The 18,435-nt window shown below is 37.7% G+C and overlaps 3 protein-coding genes across 3 annotated transcripts in view; 1 reads left to right on the top strand and 2 right to left on the bottom strand.

The window, feature by feature from the left end:
* Positions 1 to 959: 959 nt before the first annotated feature.
* On the bottom strand, positions 960 to 7,826 carry LOC109215547 (the record flags this gene model as incomplete). Its single annotated transcript, XM_019379629.1, has 3 exons — positions 7,211 to 7,826; positions 6,598 to 7,018; positions 960 to 1,233 (listed from the first exon to the last, which is right to left on the bottom strand). Coding segments are annotated over exons 1-3 (1,311 nt in total), but the record flags the coding sequence as incomplete, so codon positions are not given.
* Positions 7,827 to 9,951: 2,125 nt separating this feature from the next.
* On the bottom strand, positions 9,952 to 11,419 carry LOC109215546. The gene is made up of 3 exons (XM_019379628.1): positions 11,348 to 11,419; positions 10,555 to 11,012; positions 9,952 to 10,417 (listed from the first exon to the last, which is right to left on the bottom strand). Exons 1-3 carry the CDS (start codon positions 11,417 to 11,419, stop codon positions 9,952 to 9,954), a joined length of 996 nt encoding a protein of 331 aa, XP_019235173.1.
* Positions 11,420 to 12,784: 1,365 nt separating this feature from the next.
* Positions 12,785 to 18,435, top strand: part of LOC109215549 (myosin-7-like) — a 22,449-nt gene continuing 16,798 nt past the window's right edge. Inside the window, exons 1-7 of the mRNA XM_019379631.1 lie at positions 12,785 to 13,285; positions 14,876 to 15,004; positions 15,781 to 15,924; positions 16,387 to 16,532; positions 16,611 to 16,767; positions 16,954 to 17,012; positions 17,105 to 17,264. Coding sequence (XP_019235176.1) covers positions 13,283 to 13,285; positions 14,876 to 15,004; positions 15,781 to 15,924; positions 16,387 to 16,532; positions 16,611 to 16,767; positions 16,954 to 17,012; positions 17,105 to 17,264 — 798 coding nt within the window. The 5' untranslated portion in view covers positions 12,785 to 13,282. The remainder of the gene's footprint in view (positions 13,286 to 14,875; positions 15,005 to 15,780; positions 15,925 to 16,386; positions 16,533 to 16,610; positions 16,768 to 16,953; positions 17,013 to 17,104; positions 17,265 to 18,435) is intronic.

Here is an 18,435-nt window from a genome sequence, read left to right as displayed (position 1 = left end):
ATGTTGTTGGGGGGTCTCATGCCTCCCATGTTTCCGCGTTATACTGTGGCTGAGGTGGCCTGTATTGCTGCTGAGTCTGCTGACCCCAGTTCTGATTACCTTGCCTCTGACCCCCGTAGTTAGCCACATAGTTCATATCTTCAGGGTGCTGATGATGATGATCATGCTCTATATTCCAAGGATTACCAATTGGCTGGCTAATGCAAGATGTGCACAAGCCCCCATTGGTAGTATCTACTATATGAACCTGCTGCTTCTGCCCTGATTCCTCCACCTTTTTGGTGAGGATGCTCATTTGTGTCAAGAGAGTCGCCATATTTTCAGCCATTGTATTAGAAGGATCGAGAGGCACTGAGTGCACCACTGGAGTGATAGGTGCGTTCCTAGTTGTCCAACCCGAATTCTGCGCCATCTTGTCGAGCAAATTCTGACCTTCTCTCCAAGTCTTGCTCAACAATGCCCCACCAGCAGAGGCATCTACGATATTCTTCATGCTGTCTGACAGTCCCATGTAAAACCGTTGTCCCAACATCATGTTCTGGAACACCATGGTGGGGACACATAACCAACATTCCCTTAAACCTGCCCCATGTCTCGTGTAGTGTCTCCATTGGTTTCTGTTTGAAACTCATAATCTCATCAATTTGTTGAGCAGTTTGGTTGGGCGGGTGGAACTTGTTGTGAAATTGCTTGGCCAACTCATCCCAAGTTTCTATAGAGTTTATGGGGAGCGAGTTTAGCCAAACCTGAGCAGCTCCTATCACCGAGAACGGAAACAACAATAGCCTGATTGCTTCCGGAGTCACGTTGGGTTGCCTTTGAGTTTTGCATATAGACAGGAAGTTCTTCAAGTGTTGCTGAGGATCTTCTATTTGTGTCCCAGAAAAGAGTCCCTTGTTCTGCAACAAGTGTAGCATGTTATTTGTGATCTGGAACGATTCATCTTGTATTGCGGGCACAACAATGGCAGTAGCCAAATTGTCAGCTGTTGGCCAGTCATATAATGCACCCTCAGGCACAGGAGGTGCCCCTTCCCTGGCATTTAAGCCAGCTTGCTCATTCCTGACGTTTCCGTTGGGATCGTTTACGTCTCCCATGTTAATTTCGATTTTGAGTGTTTGTAAGAATTGTTTAATTCTTTTGTTGGCACGGTTCAATGCCCAGAATGTTTGCTCGGGGTCTGAGAGTCCTTCAAGTAGTTCTCCAATCCTTGTAGACTTTCTAGGCATACACCTGAGCACCCAAGTCAACAACCGTTAAATTTTCAAAAAAAATTTGGTAGAGAGAAAACTGACTACAATAAGAATCTTTGTATTTCTGTCAATAGAAATTGATAATTCCGTTAACTCCCCGGCAACGGCGCTAAAATTTGATCACGCCCAACTATGCCTTATAAAAAGGACTCTGCGGACGTTGCAAATATAACCCGAGTATTACGCCCAGGGTCGAATCCACAGAGAGTTAACCTATCAATCACTATCTTTAGACCCACTAAACTCTTCAGAACCAGTTTCCCAGATGTTTGAATCACAGTTGAATGTTCTTTAACAACTACGCTTGCAAGTAACTAAATAGCTGTAAACTAAACTAATAAGGTTGTAAACAATTATGATAAAAAGCTAAGGCAATGATTTCCCTTATTGATGGAATCACTTCTGTTTATGCTCATACAAATTTACCAACACATCTCTATCAATCATGAACGCTAATCTTACCGTAAATCTCTCTCGAGTAATCACAGTAATTTACTATTGCACTCTCCCGAGATACACTAGCTTACTTTATTTAGCTCGATTCACTTTAGATTACACCCAAGGCTTCGTTATCCCTAATCCCGCCTTTAAACCCGTAATTATAGATTCTTCTAATAATCTAGGAGTGGTGTTGTTCAAAAATACCCTAAATGTGCACTCTTTTCCAAGTTATGCACACTAAATAGGCACAGCTAATTGAGGATCTTGTCAATTAACTACAACAAACACGAAGCTGAACAAATAGAGATTAAACTAGCACTTTGTATTCACATAAACAAGAAGTTCATCACCCAATAGGTTCCATCAAAACCTTAGACAAGGAATTTAGCTACTTATGGCTATGGAAAAATAAACTAAGATAGAATTCATCATAAAAGTCAAAAGTAAAGAAGAAAGATGTTTGGAGTATTCTCTCACAATGGTTTTTCTTGCTAAGAAACCCTAATAATCAATAATCCATTCTCTTGGGCGAAGTATAATGTTTTAAATAGGGTTTAGGTCTAAAAATCCCGTATTTGACAGTTTGACCCCTGAACTTTTCTGCGCCTGCCGCAGTTCTGCCGCGGTCGCGGTAGAACCGCGGCCAATCACCCTCTCTGAATCTCTAAAGTTCTGAAGCTGCCTTCCACCCCGGTTCTGCCACGGTCGCGGTAGAACCGCGGCCAAACCATTTTTCTGAATCCTAAGGGCTGGCAGGGCGTAGCTTCATTGGGAATTTACACATTTGGCCTCTTTTCTCCAATTTTGACTCCAAAACTTCTCCTTAGCCTTCCTTATACATATATCACCTGGAAATCATGAAAAGCAGAGCATTTTGTTATCACTTTTAGCATTAAAACTACACAAGAAGGTGATTATTTAAGGTGTGATTATAGTCAAATTCACCTATTATCAATCATCCCTTCAGATGAGACAGGGATAGCCTTAGTGGACGCTGCTTGTCTTGGAGGAGAGTCACTCTCTAGAACCTCTGGGAGCTTGCCGGGTGCATGGGTGGATTCTTCTTCCATCAAGATTCCCACCCTGTCTGTTAGCTTGTCAATTCTAGCCTCTTGATTTTGCATGCATTTGGTCAAGCCAGCGATTGCTTCCGTCAAGTTTGACAACTGCTCCTCCATAGATGAAGTGTTTGTCACCATGGCCTGCATGATTGTCGTGGATGACGGAGAGTAGCATGGATTTTCACACAGATTGATCCTTGATTGGCTCACGTTATGTGGTGTAAGTGGGGATGATCCATCACTTGAAGCATCATCATCTTCCTTCACAGCAGATTGCTTGGAGCCGGAGAGGTCAAGCAGAGCAAGAGTTTTCTTGATCTTTTCAGCAACATCGCTTCCTCCTTCAGATACGTTTGAGGAAGATCTTGCTCCTTTTGAGGATGAAGATCCGAAAACAGGGGTTGATGCAGACGGCACTTGGGGTGATTGTTGTCCTAAAGAGCTTGCTTTGCTCCTCGTAACTGGTCCGAAGCTTCCAAAGGTAACACCGAGGATGTTTTCCACATCAGCATAGAACCTGGAGTTAGTAGCCTTGGTGGAAGTTGAACCGGAGTTGATTTTCTTTGAAGCCATTTCAATGTTCTTGGACTTTAGTGATTGAAAAGTTAAGATGAGAGGTAGAGATTGTCCCACTGGGCATGCCAGAATTTGTAGACAATAAATTTGCGTCGAGAAAATAAAATCAAGACCGAAAAATATCGCGACAATCGTAGTATTTTATTTTAAATATTTGAGTGTTACAATCTCTATGAATCCTCTGATTCTTCTTTTTCTAGTATAAATTCAAGGGCCTTTGAGCTTGATCTTGAATTTGAATTTGATTTATCGCGAACACTTTGATTGTTGTCACGAATTTTATCACGAACAAGTAGCATTGATCTTGAACGCCTTGTATTTGATTTGACTTCGTTCTTGATCTCGAATACTTGAATTGTTCTTCGTTCTTGAGCTTGAATACTTGATTTGTTCTTCGTTCTTGAACTTGAACTTGATTTCTTGAACTTGAACTTGATTTCTTAAACTTGAACTTGATTGCTTGAAGCTTGAAACTTGTGGAGGAATTTGCAGCGTTTGATCCACGAGCTCTTTCTTGCTTCTGGTTATAACTTCTGGTGTATTTTTTGAGTTATGAAGACCCCTATTTATAGTTGTGGAAGGGAGGAGTCATGATAAGAACAAACTCTTTCCGACCAATCAAATTAAAGTGTGACATGACCGCATTTGATTGGCCAGAACATGTCACTTGCACACGTGGCGCAATTTCATTGGCCTTTCAGTGTGACTGGGCATGCCTTGTCATTTTGACACGTGGTATGATCCTATTGGCTCTTCTGCTTGACTTGGCGCGCCACGTCATTTGACACGTGGCACCAAACTGGGCCTCTAGGAAGATGACATCTTGGGCTTAATGAAGTGGGCTCATTACTTTAGCCCAATTAAATGGGCTAGCCCAATGGATTAGACTTATTTATTTAATCCATTTATATTGGACCTATATAATTAATTCATTTATATATTAGCCCATAATATTTATTTGGATCAATATATCTTGAATTTAAAATATAGTCCAAATTATTTTATGAATTTAATTTAAGTAAAATTTATATGCCTACACAAGTATTAGTTGTAGAAAAACACCACCAAACAAGGATAAGGATTAATAATATCAAAATTAATACATGTATTACTTTCCCGGCAAAATACATTAGTTACCACCTGAGCTATAAACCAAATCCATGTTACACATTTTTTGACGGAAAAAATTATCTTACACATTTATCCTTTCAAAGGCATGTCTATGATACACCACTTTGCTTAACTGACACTCGCGTGTTATACACAAACAAAGGGCGGGTGAACTCCAAAAGTTTTAAAAAAAAAAACAAAAAAAACTTAAAACTTTAACTCAGTTTTGAAGTCATAAGAACTCAACCATGGAAGTTCATAATTCCTCTAGAAATCACTCCGTTTAAATATTTTTATGCTCAAGGATTAGTTCTTAATCAATAACAAACAGCAAACAATCCACATAAGTTTTAGATCTCAGATTCGCATCAACCTAGAACTCAGTAACTATTTTTGTATTTTGCTCGCCATTGAAGTCTTTTGAAATCAGCAGTTGCTTTCAAAATTCAACCCAAACAATTATTATCCATTGATTCCAACTACAAAATCGAGTTCGAAATAGAATTTTATCAGTGGCTCGAACACTGGAACCCGCCTCAAGTCTATTACATTAAAATCAACATTTTTTATAAAAAAAGTGTGGTGTTGTGAGATCGAAAATTGAATTATAATAAGTGTTTGGGATGAGATTTGGATGGAGTAATGTTCAAATCACCATTGCCGGCAAAGCTTCGAAGGTTGTAGTCGGAATTACATTTGAAATTTCATGTTCAAATTTAGGTGGGTGTTCAAGGTCCTTGATGAAAACACTTGCACGAAGCTAAATCTGATGTTTGGAATGAATCGAAACAGATTAGGGTGGCTTTGGAAAAAAAAAGCAACTAAAAGAAAGTTGAATCCTAAAACCGTACAGAAACCTAAGAAGGAAGGAGACGAGAGTAGATTTGTCAATTTGAGTATTTTTTTATGTTAAGGACACGTGTCGCAACTCCATTGGTGCGTGACATAGACATGTTTTGTGAAACTGGTCAACTACAAAAGTAGTGTATCATGGGCACACTTTTGAAACGTTGAGTGTGTAACATAATATTCGTTGTCAGAAAGTGTGTAACAGGAATTTGGTCCATAGTTTAGGTGGCAATCTATGTATTTTGCCTATTTTCCCTAATACATCCTATCAAACGACCCCTAGATGATTTTTTGCCATCTGTCTAAGCGTAGTGGATAAAGTTATTGATACCTATTGGTGGTGCGAGGTTTTCCTGGAATTAATCGAGGTATGCACAAGTTGTCCCGGCCACGACGAATATAAAAAAAATTATTGCCAAGAGGTAGGTTCGAGATGTTATGCTTAAGCAAATCTGTACAAAAGGGTAACTAATCAGGTTGGTCGATCACCCGATTGAGCGCAATTGTCAACCATTAGATCTTTGAGGGTAGGCCCCACTATTTTCCCTTGTAACGGGGAGGAGTTCCTCTGTCACCCGTTTCGGCGGTAAAGAGGACGATCGTTATGGCCTTCGGGGCTATGACCCGAAAATACCCTTGCTTCTGTAACCAAATGACAAATGTGACATTTTTATTTATTCCTTCACTTTAGTTTATTTCAAATACGTTAATAATTCACTTTTGATTGTTTGGTACAAAAAATGTGATAACGTGCTTGATTATTTTATTCAATTTTGGCTAATTCAATTTTATAAAAAAAAAAGTTTTCTCACTGCAATCTTATTTCCCACCCGTTGATCGATTATTATGTGATGATTTTCATAGCAGAAATATTTGTTTTACTATTTAAATTATTAACTTTTAAGAAAATTCGTTAGAAGCTTCTACACATTTGTGAGATGAAAATGTCTGATATGTTATTTTCTCTCAACTGCCAACTGTACAAGGTCTACATGTATTTATATACATTGTACAAACTACCTAACTAACTTAGCATGTATACAAAATTATGTTAGTGGAGTACAACTGTATTTGATGGTTAGTATTAAAAGGGATCAACGGCTCTGATGCTGCCACGTGTTAATTCTTGAGTCCACTTATCAGCTACCCTTGTGACCAACGCATTTGTGTAAAGGCCCCATAATACATAAGAGAGATTGTGAGAGAACCCTAGCCGCCATTAACCTGGGTCGGCCACCTTAGAATCTTCATCGCCAACACCCCCCCTCAAGGTGGAGGGTGAAGATTGAACCCCCAGCTTGCCTAACAATGAGCGATGAAGCGGACCAGAGAGGGGTTTGGTGAAGACGTCAGCAAGTTGTGAGTGCGACGGAACAAAAGTTAAAGAAATCAAACTAGCCTGAAATTGTTGACGCATGAAGTGGAAATCAAGTTCCACATGCTTCGTGCGTTCATGAAAGACCGGATTTTTGGTGATATGAATCGCTGCCTGACTATTAGAGTGAAGAGGAATAGGCAAGGTTAGCGGAATAGAAAGGTCATCAAGGAGACGAACAAGCCAAGTGAGCTCAGCGACCACTCTTTGCATAGATATGTATTCAGGTTCGACGGATGAAAGAGAGACAGATAGTTGCTTCTTAGATTTCCAAGAAACGGGGCAACCACCAAGGCTGATGAAGAACCCACTAATAGAACGACGAGAGTCCGGGCAAGAGCCCCAATCAAAGTCTCAAAAGGCCAATAAATCAAATGATGGAGCAGCAGACATAAAAAGGCCCATGCCTGGGTCAAGTAACAAATAACAGAGACAATGTAGAGCAACAGGGAAATGAGAGTCACGCGGGGCCTGCATGAATTGACTCAAGTGCTGGACGGCAATACTCAAATCTGAATGTGTATGGGTCAAAAAATTCTATTTACCCAAAAGACGACAATACACAGTATGGTCAGGAAGCAGAGTACCATCATCAGCATGCAGCTTAATAGAAGGATCCAGAGGAGAGGAAGCAGTGGTCAGGCCAAAGTAGTCAAACTCAGAAAGCAGTTCAAGAGCAAATTTGCGTTGAGTCAAGATGATTCCAGAAGATTCACGAAGAACTTCCATCCCCAGAAAATAAGATAAGTGCCCTAGGTCTTTGATTTTAAATTCAACATCTAAGAATGATTTTAAATCATCCAATTCTGCCACATTGTTGCCCGTAAGAAGTATATCATCAACATACACAGCCACTAATAAAATAGAATCCTCAGACTTCTTATAAAAAAGAGAGTAGTCATTCAAAGAATGACTGAAACCCTTGAAATTAAGAGTTGCGGTAAGGCGAGTATACCATTGCCTCGAGGCTTGACGAAAACCATATAGGGATTTCTTTAAACGACAAACCAAATTAGGAGCAGGAGGAGAAATGCCGGCAGGGAACTTCATATAAACTTCCTCATGCAAATCACCATGTAGAAACGTATCATTGACATCCAATTGGTACAAACCCCAGCCTTTCTTAACGGCCACTACTAAAATACATCTAATAGTGGTCATCTTGACACAGGAGAAAAAGTCTCCGTAAAATCAATACCTTCTCGTTGTGCATCACCTCTAATAACAAGCCTAGCTTTCAACCTCTCAACACTCCCATCAGACCTTAACTTCACCTTATAAACCCATTTGCAAGGGATAGCCTTCCTCCCAACAGGTAATGGGACAACCTCCTAAGTCTCATTGGCTAATAGTGCATCAATTTCCTTACTCATAGCTTCCTGCCAACCAGGGTGTACGGCTGCCTCAGAGTAGGAAGTAGGCTCATGGATTTGAGGCAAAGAGCTCAGTAGTTTCTGATTAGAAGGAGATAAAGTAGGGGAAGAAGAAGTAGGAGGGGATGAAAAGTAAGAACTAGGAGAGGACAAGTAGGATGCAGGAGAAGGAGAGTTAGTAGAGTCAATAGGGAAAGAAGGAGAGCCAGGAGAAGGGGAACGGGGAATAGGTGTAGAAGCAGAGACATTAGATGGAGAAACAAGAATGGGATCACAAGAAGAGAGATGAGTAGGAAATAGAGGTAGGGGCTCATCCTGTAGAATAGAAAAAGGGAAGATAATTTCATGGAAAACAACATTTCTGGACACAAATATTTTGTGTGTCTGGATATTGAGTAGCTTATAACCCTTTTTACCATAAGGATAACCCAGAAATATGCAAGCATCAGCCCTAGGATCAAGCTTTCCTCTATGGTGGGATAAAATAGAAACAAAGCATAGGCATCCAAAACTTCGAAGGAAGTTATAATCAGGAGCCTTGTGAACCAGAACCTCATAAGGGGTTTTGTAAGCAAGAAGTTTAGTAGGGAACCTGTTTATGAGATAGGTAGTAGTCAACAAGCATTCACCCCAATAACAAAGAGAGACTTTGGATTGAAATAGCAAAGCTCTACATGTTTCCAAAAGGTGTTTGTGTTTCCTCTCAACAACCCCATTTTGTTGAGGGTAGCAGCACATGAGGCCTGATGAATGATGCCTTTTGAAAGAAGATAAACAGTGGCAGCATTACTACATCCTAGTTCAAAAGCACTGTCCGGTCTAATCTTTTTGATTTTGGTGTTAAATTGAGTCTCAACTGTAGAAATGAAAGATTGTAGAACAGTGAAGGCATTGCTTTTAGTACTCAATAAGTAAGTCCAAGTACCCCTACTATAGTCATCCACTATTGCAAGGAAGTACTTAAAACCATCATGAGTGGAAGTCTTATAGGGACCCAGGTATCTATGTGAATCAATTCAAAAGCATGTGATGAAGAAGTAGTGCTAAGTGGAAAACGCAATTTATGTTGTCTAGCCATAGGGCATATAGTACAAGGCAAATCATTCATACTAGAGCTATGTTGCATACAACCAGGAATATGTTTCATACTAGATGGTGGCAAATGCCCAAATGTAATGTGCCATAAATTTGTACAAGAAGCAGTAGAACTAGACATAGAAACAGTGGAACTAAATACTGAGGGTAAAGTAGCAAATTTAGCAGTTTTTTGATTAGAAACAAATGGAGAAACTAAATTCTTATTATGTGTTTGCAGGGAATCAAGAGACTCAGCAAGCTGATAAGTGGAATGAAGAAGATACAATCAAGCCAGGATTTTACCAAGAACTATAGGCCTCCTCAAGAAAAGGCCCTGCAAGAAACAGGAAGAATCACTGAAGGTAAGAATGAACTAAAATTGTTTGCAAAGTTTATGTACAGAAATTAAGTTGAACTAAAAATCCGGTGCAAATAGGAATGTTTCTAGAGTTAATTGAGGATGGACAGTGACTTGTCTTGCATGTTTGACCTTAACTCTTTGAGAATTAGGTAGAGTTACATTGATAGGTCTAGCCAAAAGTTTCACACTAGTCATAATGGTGAGATCAAAACTCATGTGTTCAGATGCCCCAGAATCAACTGATCCAAAAATGAATCTTGGTAGGCTTAGGAAAGGGAGTAGAGTGAGACAGAAAGGTACCAGCACGATTGCCAGTGGCATGAGTGTCAAAAGATGATGCGTTGTTCTGACCAACTTTAACTTGTTGAAGCATTTACATTAATTGAGCAAGCTGATGTTGAGTAATTCCAATTGTGGCTTCATTCTCATTTGTGTGCATCTGCCCTGGATTCTCTTCTGAAAACACTACATTTCCTTAATCTGAAGAGTAATATTTGGTCTTTCTGTTACCAGGATTTTTAGTATTTTGTGGATATCCATGAAGCTTGAAACATCTCTCAATAGTATGCTCTGGTTTCTTGCAGTAGTTGCAGAAAAGATTCTTTATATATTCCTGATTGTTTTTGTATGAATTAGGTCCATTTCCTGCATTTAGGCTTCTGCCTGCCTTGACCAAAATGTTGCCCGGGTATATAGCAAAAGAGCTAGATTCACTAGGGTACTGGGCAATACTTTGTATACTCCTCTGTCTTTCTTCTTGTAGAAGTAAGTAACATGCTCTGTCAATAGTAGGGGAAGGCTGCATCATCATTATGTTTCCTCTAATTTCAGTATATGTCTCGTTCAATCCCAATAGAAACTGAACCAATTTTTGTCTTTCTTCAATAGCATGATTCTTCTCAAATGAACCACATTTACAATCCACACAAGTGCATATCTCCCTAGAGTCAATGAGTTCTATCTCATCCCATATAGCTTTCATTTTGTTAAAATATGTTGCAATGCTACTCGATCCTTGGACAGTTTTTAACAATTTTTTTGTAATTCAAATGATTGTGCCAGATTGGATTGACCATACCTGTCCTCAAGTTGTTTCCATAAAATCCTTACTGATTTAGAATGAATCACACTTGACCTAATTTCAACTGTTAGTGGATTAAGCAACCATGCGAAGACCATGTCGTTGCATCTAATCCAGGATTTAAGATCTGGCGCTCCATCTTTGGGTCTAGGTAAGGTTTCATTAATGAAACCCAACTTATTTTTTGCTGAAAATGCAATTAGCACCGATTTTCTCCATCCTCCATATCCAGATCCATCAAATGGAGGAGAGACAAGTACCATACCAGGAGAATCAGAAGCATACAAGTAGTATGGATGATCACAATCAATCTTCTCCATTCCAGTCACAGTTTCAGATTCAGAATCAGAAATCAAAGCTGACGATGTAGAAATTGCTGCAGAATCCAGCAAATTAGGATTCGTCACAGACGAAGGCGTAGAAATTGGAGTAGAATCCAGCGAATTTAGATGAAACTGGATAGTAAATCCAGAAAATTTTGAGAAATGTTGTTTAAAAAAAATCAAAGCAAATCTGCATTGAGAGTTCTAAGCTCTAATACCATGAGAAAATTCATTAGAAGCTTCTACACATTTGTGAGATGAAAATATCTGATTTGTTATTTTTTCTTAACTGCCAATTGTACAAGGTCTACATGTATTTATATACATTGTACAAACTACCTAACTAACTTTGCATGTGTACAAAATTATGTTAGTGGAGTATAGCTGTATTTGACGGTTAGGATTAAAAGGGATCAACGGCTCCGATGCTGCCATGTGTTAATTCTTGAGCTCCACTTATCAGCTACCCTCGTGACCAACGCATTTGTGTAAAGGCCCATAAGACATAAGAGAGATTGTGAGAGAACCCTACCCGCCATTAACCTGGGTCGGTCACCTTAGAATCTTCATTGCCAACAACTTTGGTGTAAATTCTTTTGTATAATGATAGCTTTTATTTTCTTTTTTCAAATTGGCATGTTACAAATGTTATGAATGAGGTAAATCCTCCATTCCAGTTAACCAGTTTTAGTTCGTTACACTTACAAGTGAAATGATTGATCTCAAGTTAATGTAACAAAGTTCTTAGTGGTATGCATTGGTAAGCTATCATAATTGTATTTGTAAATTTCTTTTTGACTTTTTGAGTGAAAATAAAAGTAGAACTAGAATATTAACTAAACTAAGATCAATAGTCTGTTCTTCGATAGTTCAGCGAATAGTCAAATTTTAGTATTTCTCCGTGACATCTCTGGAGACAAGCAAGATTCGTGGTATAATTAGAATTTACGACAGTGATATTGACGAAGAATCAGGATAACAAATAATAAGACAAAATAAATCAACAAAAAATTGGTCACATACAAGACATTGGATTATTATTCACTTATGTTTTTGGATATAATTAATTGGAACACTTTCTATTAAAACACTCATTATATAAATCCAACATTCATATTTTAAGGTTATGGAAATTTATATGTTCAATAGTTATTTATATTAAATATTTTATGTAAATTTAAAATATTTAAAGGTTTAACATCATTGAGATGTTAAGAAACCTAACAATGAAGTGAATAATAGGTAATTTAAGACGTTATTAAATATATTTTGTATTTAATTATTATATATAATAATTTTTTTGAATCATGTTATTCAAGTTATTTGTATTACAAGCTATATAATTATGATATTTTGTGCCATTCAAATGTTGCTCACTGATCACATGATTTATTTCCTTTATTTTGATAAATTATTTTTTGGTACCTTGCATTAAGAAGCAAAATGACAATAGTAAATTGTTGAAACAAATAAAACTTTAATTTTCTATGATTATTTATTTTAATAATGCTAGTGCATATAATATTACTAAAGGTCTATCAGTTATTATAATCTCGCTACCCTCTCAAGGTAGGGGTAAAGTCTGCGTAGACACTATCCTACCTAAATTTCACCATAGAATTTCAGTGGATATATTATTGTTGTACATATAATATTAAATATTAAATATATAATATAATATAATATATTAATATTAATATTAAAGAAATGGCAAAACCACGGAGGTAGTTAAGTTCCAAGACAAACCACGTAACTATAAAATCTCAAGCTGATGACAATTATGCAAATACGACGAAACAAAAGGGCATTATGGGAAGTTAAATATTCATCTCTCCTTAAGACACATTCATGTTGTGGATTCTCTCTGCATTTGACGTGAAAATAACCAACCAAGAAACCTCAAACAAAACATAATAGAAGTGTAGAACAAACATTGGCATTCTGAACAATTTTTTTTTTCCAGAGGAAAGGAAAGGAAAAGGGAATTGCAAAGGGGGCTATTTTTCTTTCCTTTTCATTCATCATCTCCATATATTGAGGAAGAAAAAAGAAAAGAAAAGAAAAATAGGGATATTGATTTCATAATATATATACCCCTTATTATTATATACTCCAATTACATTTTTCTTTCCCATTTTCATTTCTAAACCCTTTCCCTTCAATTCTTCTCTTTATTTTCCATCTCATTTTCCTGAATTTGCATTACACATTGTGGTGAAGCTAGAAAAGAATGAGAGACCAAAGGCCACGCCTTTAAAGGCAATTTTTGGGTGCACATTTGCATGCATAATGAGCCGCATTGTGGGTAATTGTAGGAGAAAAATATCATTGGCTTTTATGAGGTTGTGGATTTGAAGGGAAAAATTGGAGTCTTGATTGATCTCCATTGTGTTTGTTGAGAAATGGTATGGCTTTCTTGCTTTTTTCTGAAGAATTTTCTTAGTTTGCATGTTGGCTTTTGCTTAAGTTTTTGTTATTTTCTTCAAGTAGTTGACAGCTGGGTTATTATGTTTTCAATTGCATGAGAAAGGTGGCGTATTTGTTTTAGCTAAACTATACTGTTCTAATGAAGGGTTATTATAATTGCTTCTTGGTGATAAATTGTTCAGATATAATTAAGTCCATAAATGTATATTCTATTTTACGACTTTAGACTTTTAGATGAGATGATCACATAATTCAACATGGTATCAGACAGAGGTCTTAGGTTCAATTCTCACCTCCACCCATAATCATCAGAGAGAATTTGCACGTGCTACAACTTAAGCTTTTGGATGAAATGATCACAAAGTTTGTTTCAGAGAAAGGAAAAATATCATATTTTTCAGTAGGTTCAGAAAAGCTGTATTTTCTTTGATAAGAGAGTGGCAGTTAAATTGCTTTCCCCATGACGGTCAGTATATTATAAACTGGCCTTATCCATCTTGTCGATTGGCTAAGGAGTGCATAAGTGTTAGAGTGGGTTAGAGTCCCACATCGGTTGGGGATTGGGCTGGTGCCTAGTGGTCTCCTTATATGGACTTGGGAAATCTTACTCGCATGAGCTAGCTTTTGGGGTTGAGTTAGGACCAAAGTCCATATCTTCAAAATAAGCAAGCCAACTTTCATCGCTCCAAGAAGAACTTATTTTTTAAAGATCACTTTCAACTGTCAAGTGTTGCATACTGCACCTCCAAGTTAGAGGTTCTTGAGATTTGTTAGAATGGGTTAAGTCCCACATTGGTTGGGGAATGTGCTGGTGGTCTCCTTACATGGACTTGGGCAATCTTCATTCATGAGCTAGATTTTGGGGTTGAGTTAGTCTCAAGGTCCATATCTTCTTCACATGCTATCAGAGCCAGCCAGGTGTGTTCCCGTTTGGGCTCTCGTGTTATATTGTCCATGCTCCAGTTGGAGGTCTGGGCGTGCGAGGGGGTGTTAGAGTCGGTTAGACTCTCATATTGGTTTTTGGGGTTGAGTTAGGCCTAATGTCCATATCTTCTTCACAAGATTGAAGCAGGTTTCCCTGTCTGAAGCTTCTATTTGGAAACTAAATAGAAGTAAATTTGTGTGTTTGGGTGGCCCCATCTCTGTTAAAGTATTAGCCAGTGTTCTATTCTCCCTGTCAAGATAAAAATTTGCATAGCTAGCTTTAGTCACTTCAAAGTATTATTTCTCTAGGCCTAATAACTAAACTCTATAAACGAGATTCCGTTAGACACGCCTTAATGTTTGCTTCGCCTTTCAGCTTCTAAATCATCAGCATATGTTACTGAGTGTCAATGGCATATTCAAGAGTAAGATATGTAGACAAATATAGATTCCATGTGTAGTATATCTGTCGTCTCTTATTCTCCTTTTCTCTTCTGATTTTATGTCATGTTCTTCGGTTCTTTTTTGCTTATTGTATCTCCTCTCTGGTGTATAGAACAAACCTTCTATGTGCATAGTGGTTTTTAAGGTACAAAATGTTTTAGTGCTGTGACTGAGACTTTGAAAATTCAAATGTTGTGCAGAGTGTTTCCGCCAGTGTTGTGGTTGGATCTCATGTATGGGTTGAGGATCCTGAGGTAGCTTGGATAGATGGGGTAGTTGCTGAAGTCAATGGTGAAGAGATCACAGTTAACTGCACGTCAGGGAAGACAGTAAGTTTTACATTAACATACACCTTGTACACAGTTCTATTGTTTACATCATTTAAAGTAAAATTTTCTCTGTCTTTTAAGCTTTAATATCTGCTTTTGCTGTATTATGTTTGATCCACATCCTTGGTGCCCGTGGCAAATGCTTGAATGATATTATGACTTGTTGCTTCCTGCATACATTCTTCTAGATAGTTGTGAAAGTTGGTGAACTAGAAATTCTTTAACTTGCTAGTATTGCCCGCTCTGGTAATGAGCAGATGCCTTGGTGTTTTGACTTGTATTGTCCTCTTGTAATTGTCTAAATAATCTGTTGAATCTTCATCTTCACTTTTAAGTTCCTCTTTTCTTTTCTTGGGAGAATAAATAGCATCATGGGATTTGATATTCCAGAGCATAAACTACTGATTTCAGTCAATTTTGATCTCAGAGGATAAAAATCTGATCGTGGCAGGCAGTATTATTGATAAGCTTAGATATGGTTATACTGAGTAAAGGTCTGTTTACCATGTTGTTTGTTTAGCTTACTATGGTCTCTGAGCAGAGTGCTCTTCGGCAAATTTTGAAAATTAGTCTTTATGAGCTAAAATTAGTTTTGGTTTGAATATAACAATGATCATAAAGCGCAATAGTATCCATCTTTAGTGTTTGCAGCATGCTGCTAGCTAGCTCTGTAGACTGTCACTTTTTGGAAAACAGATTGACAGGATTACATCATTCTATTTTCCCGGTATCTCTGAATGTGTTGTCTGATAAATCTCCCTGAATTTCCTTTGTAGGTTGCAACCAATCTATCCCATGTGTACGCAAAAGATACTGATGCGCCTTCTTGTGGCGTGGATGATATGACAAAACTTTCTTATCTGCATGAACCAGGAGTTTTGCAGAATTTGAGAAGTCGATATGACATGAATGAAATTTATGTAAGGGATTTCAGGACAATTGTTATGCATTTTTTTAATCAGATATATACTATCTGTTTCTTTTCTTGATGATTTTTAGGCATTAAGGGGTGGTTTGGTTTGGTCCATGGCTATGTGGGGACTATAATCCAATGAATAATAATGATATGAATTATGTACAGTGAATAATAATGTAGTATTACACATAAAAAAAAAGTAAGTTTCCTAGTATAACTTAATGCAAGTTTTATTTAATACCGTCAACCAAACATAACACCAGTTATGCAGGGATAATATTTCCAACCAAATGTGGCCTTAATGCGGAAATATATTTTCTAATCCATCCAAGCAAACACTGCATTATTTTATGTCAGGATTATTTTTGCTAATCCGTTCAACCAAACAACCCCTTATGTTTTCTTTTCTTTGTCATGTCTTGAATAAACTGGTTGAGAAAGCTAACATGTGATTCGGTGCATTCAGACTTACACTGGGAGCATATTGATTGCCGTGAACCCCTTCAAGCGGTTACCCCATTTATATGATAAAAGTGTGATGGAACAGTACAAAGGCATTGCACTTGGGGAGCTGCCCCCTCATCCTTTTGCTATTGCTGATGCTGCTTACAGGCAAGATTCATGTTTTTTCGGGTAGCTGTCAAAGTATTAACTTCTATATAATCTTTAACATTGTGCTTCTGAATTCAGGCTGATGATTAATGAGGGGATAAGCCAGTCAATTTTGGTGAGTGGAGAGAGTGGAGCGGGCAAGACAGAAAGCACAAAAATGCTTATGCAATATCTTGCATATATGGGAGGACGAGCGGCAGCTGAGGGAAGGAGCGTGGAGCAGCAAGTCCTTGAGGTATGATACTTAGGTAGATTTTCTCCGTTGTTCGATTTATTCGGTTATGGGAATCGTGAGATAGCCACTTTCTTGCCAAGTTGACTTTACAAAATCTGTTCAAAATATTTCTGGATCAATCAATTGATCAACTATACTTCAAAACATTTCCTGATCTATGTACATATTTACTTTTGCTTTTTTCAGTCAAATCCGGTTTTAGAAGCCTTCGGTAATGCTAAGACAGTCAGAAACAACAATTCAAGGTGAGGAAACTCAAAATTTCAGATGCCTTTTCCTCATCGTATTATACATTCTGTTTAACTCATGAATTTTGCTGCACCACGTATTTTGGCAGTCGTTTTGGTAAATTTGTGGAGCTCCAGTTTGATAAAAGAGGGAGGATATCCGGTGCTGCTATCAGAACATATCTGCTGGAACGATCACGTGTTTGTCAAGTTTCTGATCCTGAGAGAAATTATCACTGCTTCTATTTGCTTTGTGCTGCACCACCTCAGGTAATTTTACTGTCCCTGTATGTTTGCAATATGTTTATTTCTAGAAGTTAGGGAGCACTTCACCTTTATTAGGATTTAAATTGTACTTGATGATGCCCCTCCAAATGCAATTTGTCTATTTTTCAAAAAGCAACATGAATATGTTAATAAAGAAAAGAGTTCCGAAGGTCTTATTTTTATTTTCATTTTTCTTAAAGAATTCCAAAGTAAGCACCGTGGAAACAACCTCTTACTGAAATATGAGGTAAGATTGCTACCATTAGATCTAATGTGATCTGGCACTTCCCTGAACCTTGTGCATAACGGGAGTTTAGTGTATCGGGCTGTCCTTTTTATTAAAAGATTAAATGAAGATTAGTGATGAAAGAAACCATTCAACACTTATCTGCTAAATTAATAATAACATCGAAACTAAAAGGTATCTTCGGAAGTTCCCGTGTCTTTTTGTACACCAAAATAGTAAATGCCTTCGGAGAGAATTGGAATAAGACAGTAGATGTCAGCACTTAGTATGGTCAGCCGAAGCCACAGCAGTAGGTGCTACGGTCTGTTTTTCATTTAAGCACTAGTTGTTCATGCCAAAGTTCTTGTTAACATACTATTCCCTCCATTTCATTGATTTGGTTTGATCTGCAAGGTTACTAAGAGTGAACTGATCGATGAGATTATTTTACTGATTTTGATAGAAAGTGTATTAAATAATACTCTCAAATGTGAAAAGGTTTAAATCTAAGTTTGAATGATTAATAGAAGTATAGTTTGTACCACCGCATCCCATTTTGTATGACAGTATTTGACTTGACACGAAATGATTTTATTTTGATTTGTTGTATAGTTTTGTAATTTGATTAGACTTAGATGTAGGGTGTGTTTGGTATGAAGGAAAATATTTTCCGGAAAATGTTTTCCAATTTTTCCATGTTTGGTTGGCTCAAAAGTTTTGGAAAACATTTTCCTTATGAACTCATTTTCCTCCAATCGGAGGAAAATGTTTTCCTCATCAAGAGAAGGAAAAACATTTTTCAAAACTCCTTCTCAACCTTCCCCACCCTCACCAACCCACCCCACCCCCTCTCTCCAAAAAAGTTCTTTTTTTTTTTCAAATTTCAGTTTTTCCGTTACCACCCACCCTACTGCCCCTCCACCCACCCCTCCGCAAAACATATTTTTA

This window comes from Nicotiana attenuata, unplaced genomic scaffold (genome assembly GCF_001879085.1).
Source record: "Nicotiana attenuata strain UT unplaced genomic scaffold, NIATTr2, whole genome shotgun sequence".
NCBI lineage: Eukaryota > Viridiplantae > Streptophyta > Magnoliopsida > Solanales > Solanaceae > Nicotiana > Nicotiana attenuata.
Note: the sequence above shows the minus strand (reverse complement) of the source record. Positions and strands in the feature narration are given on the sequence as shown.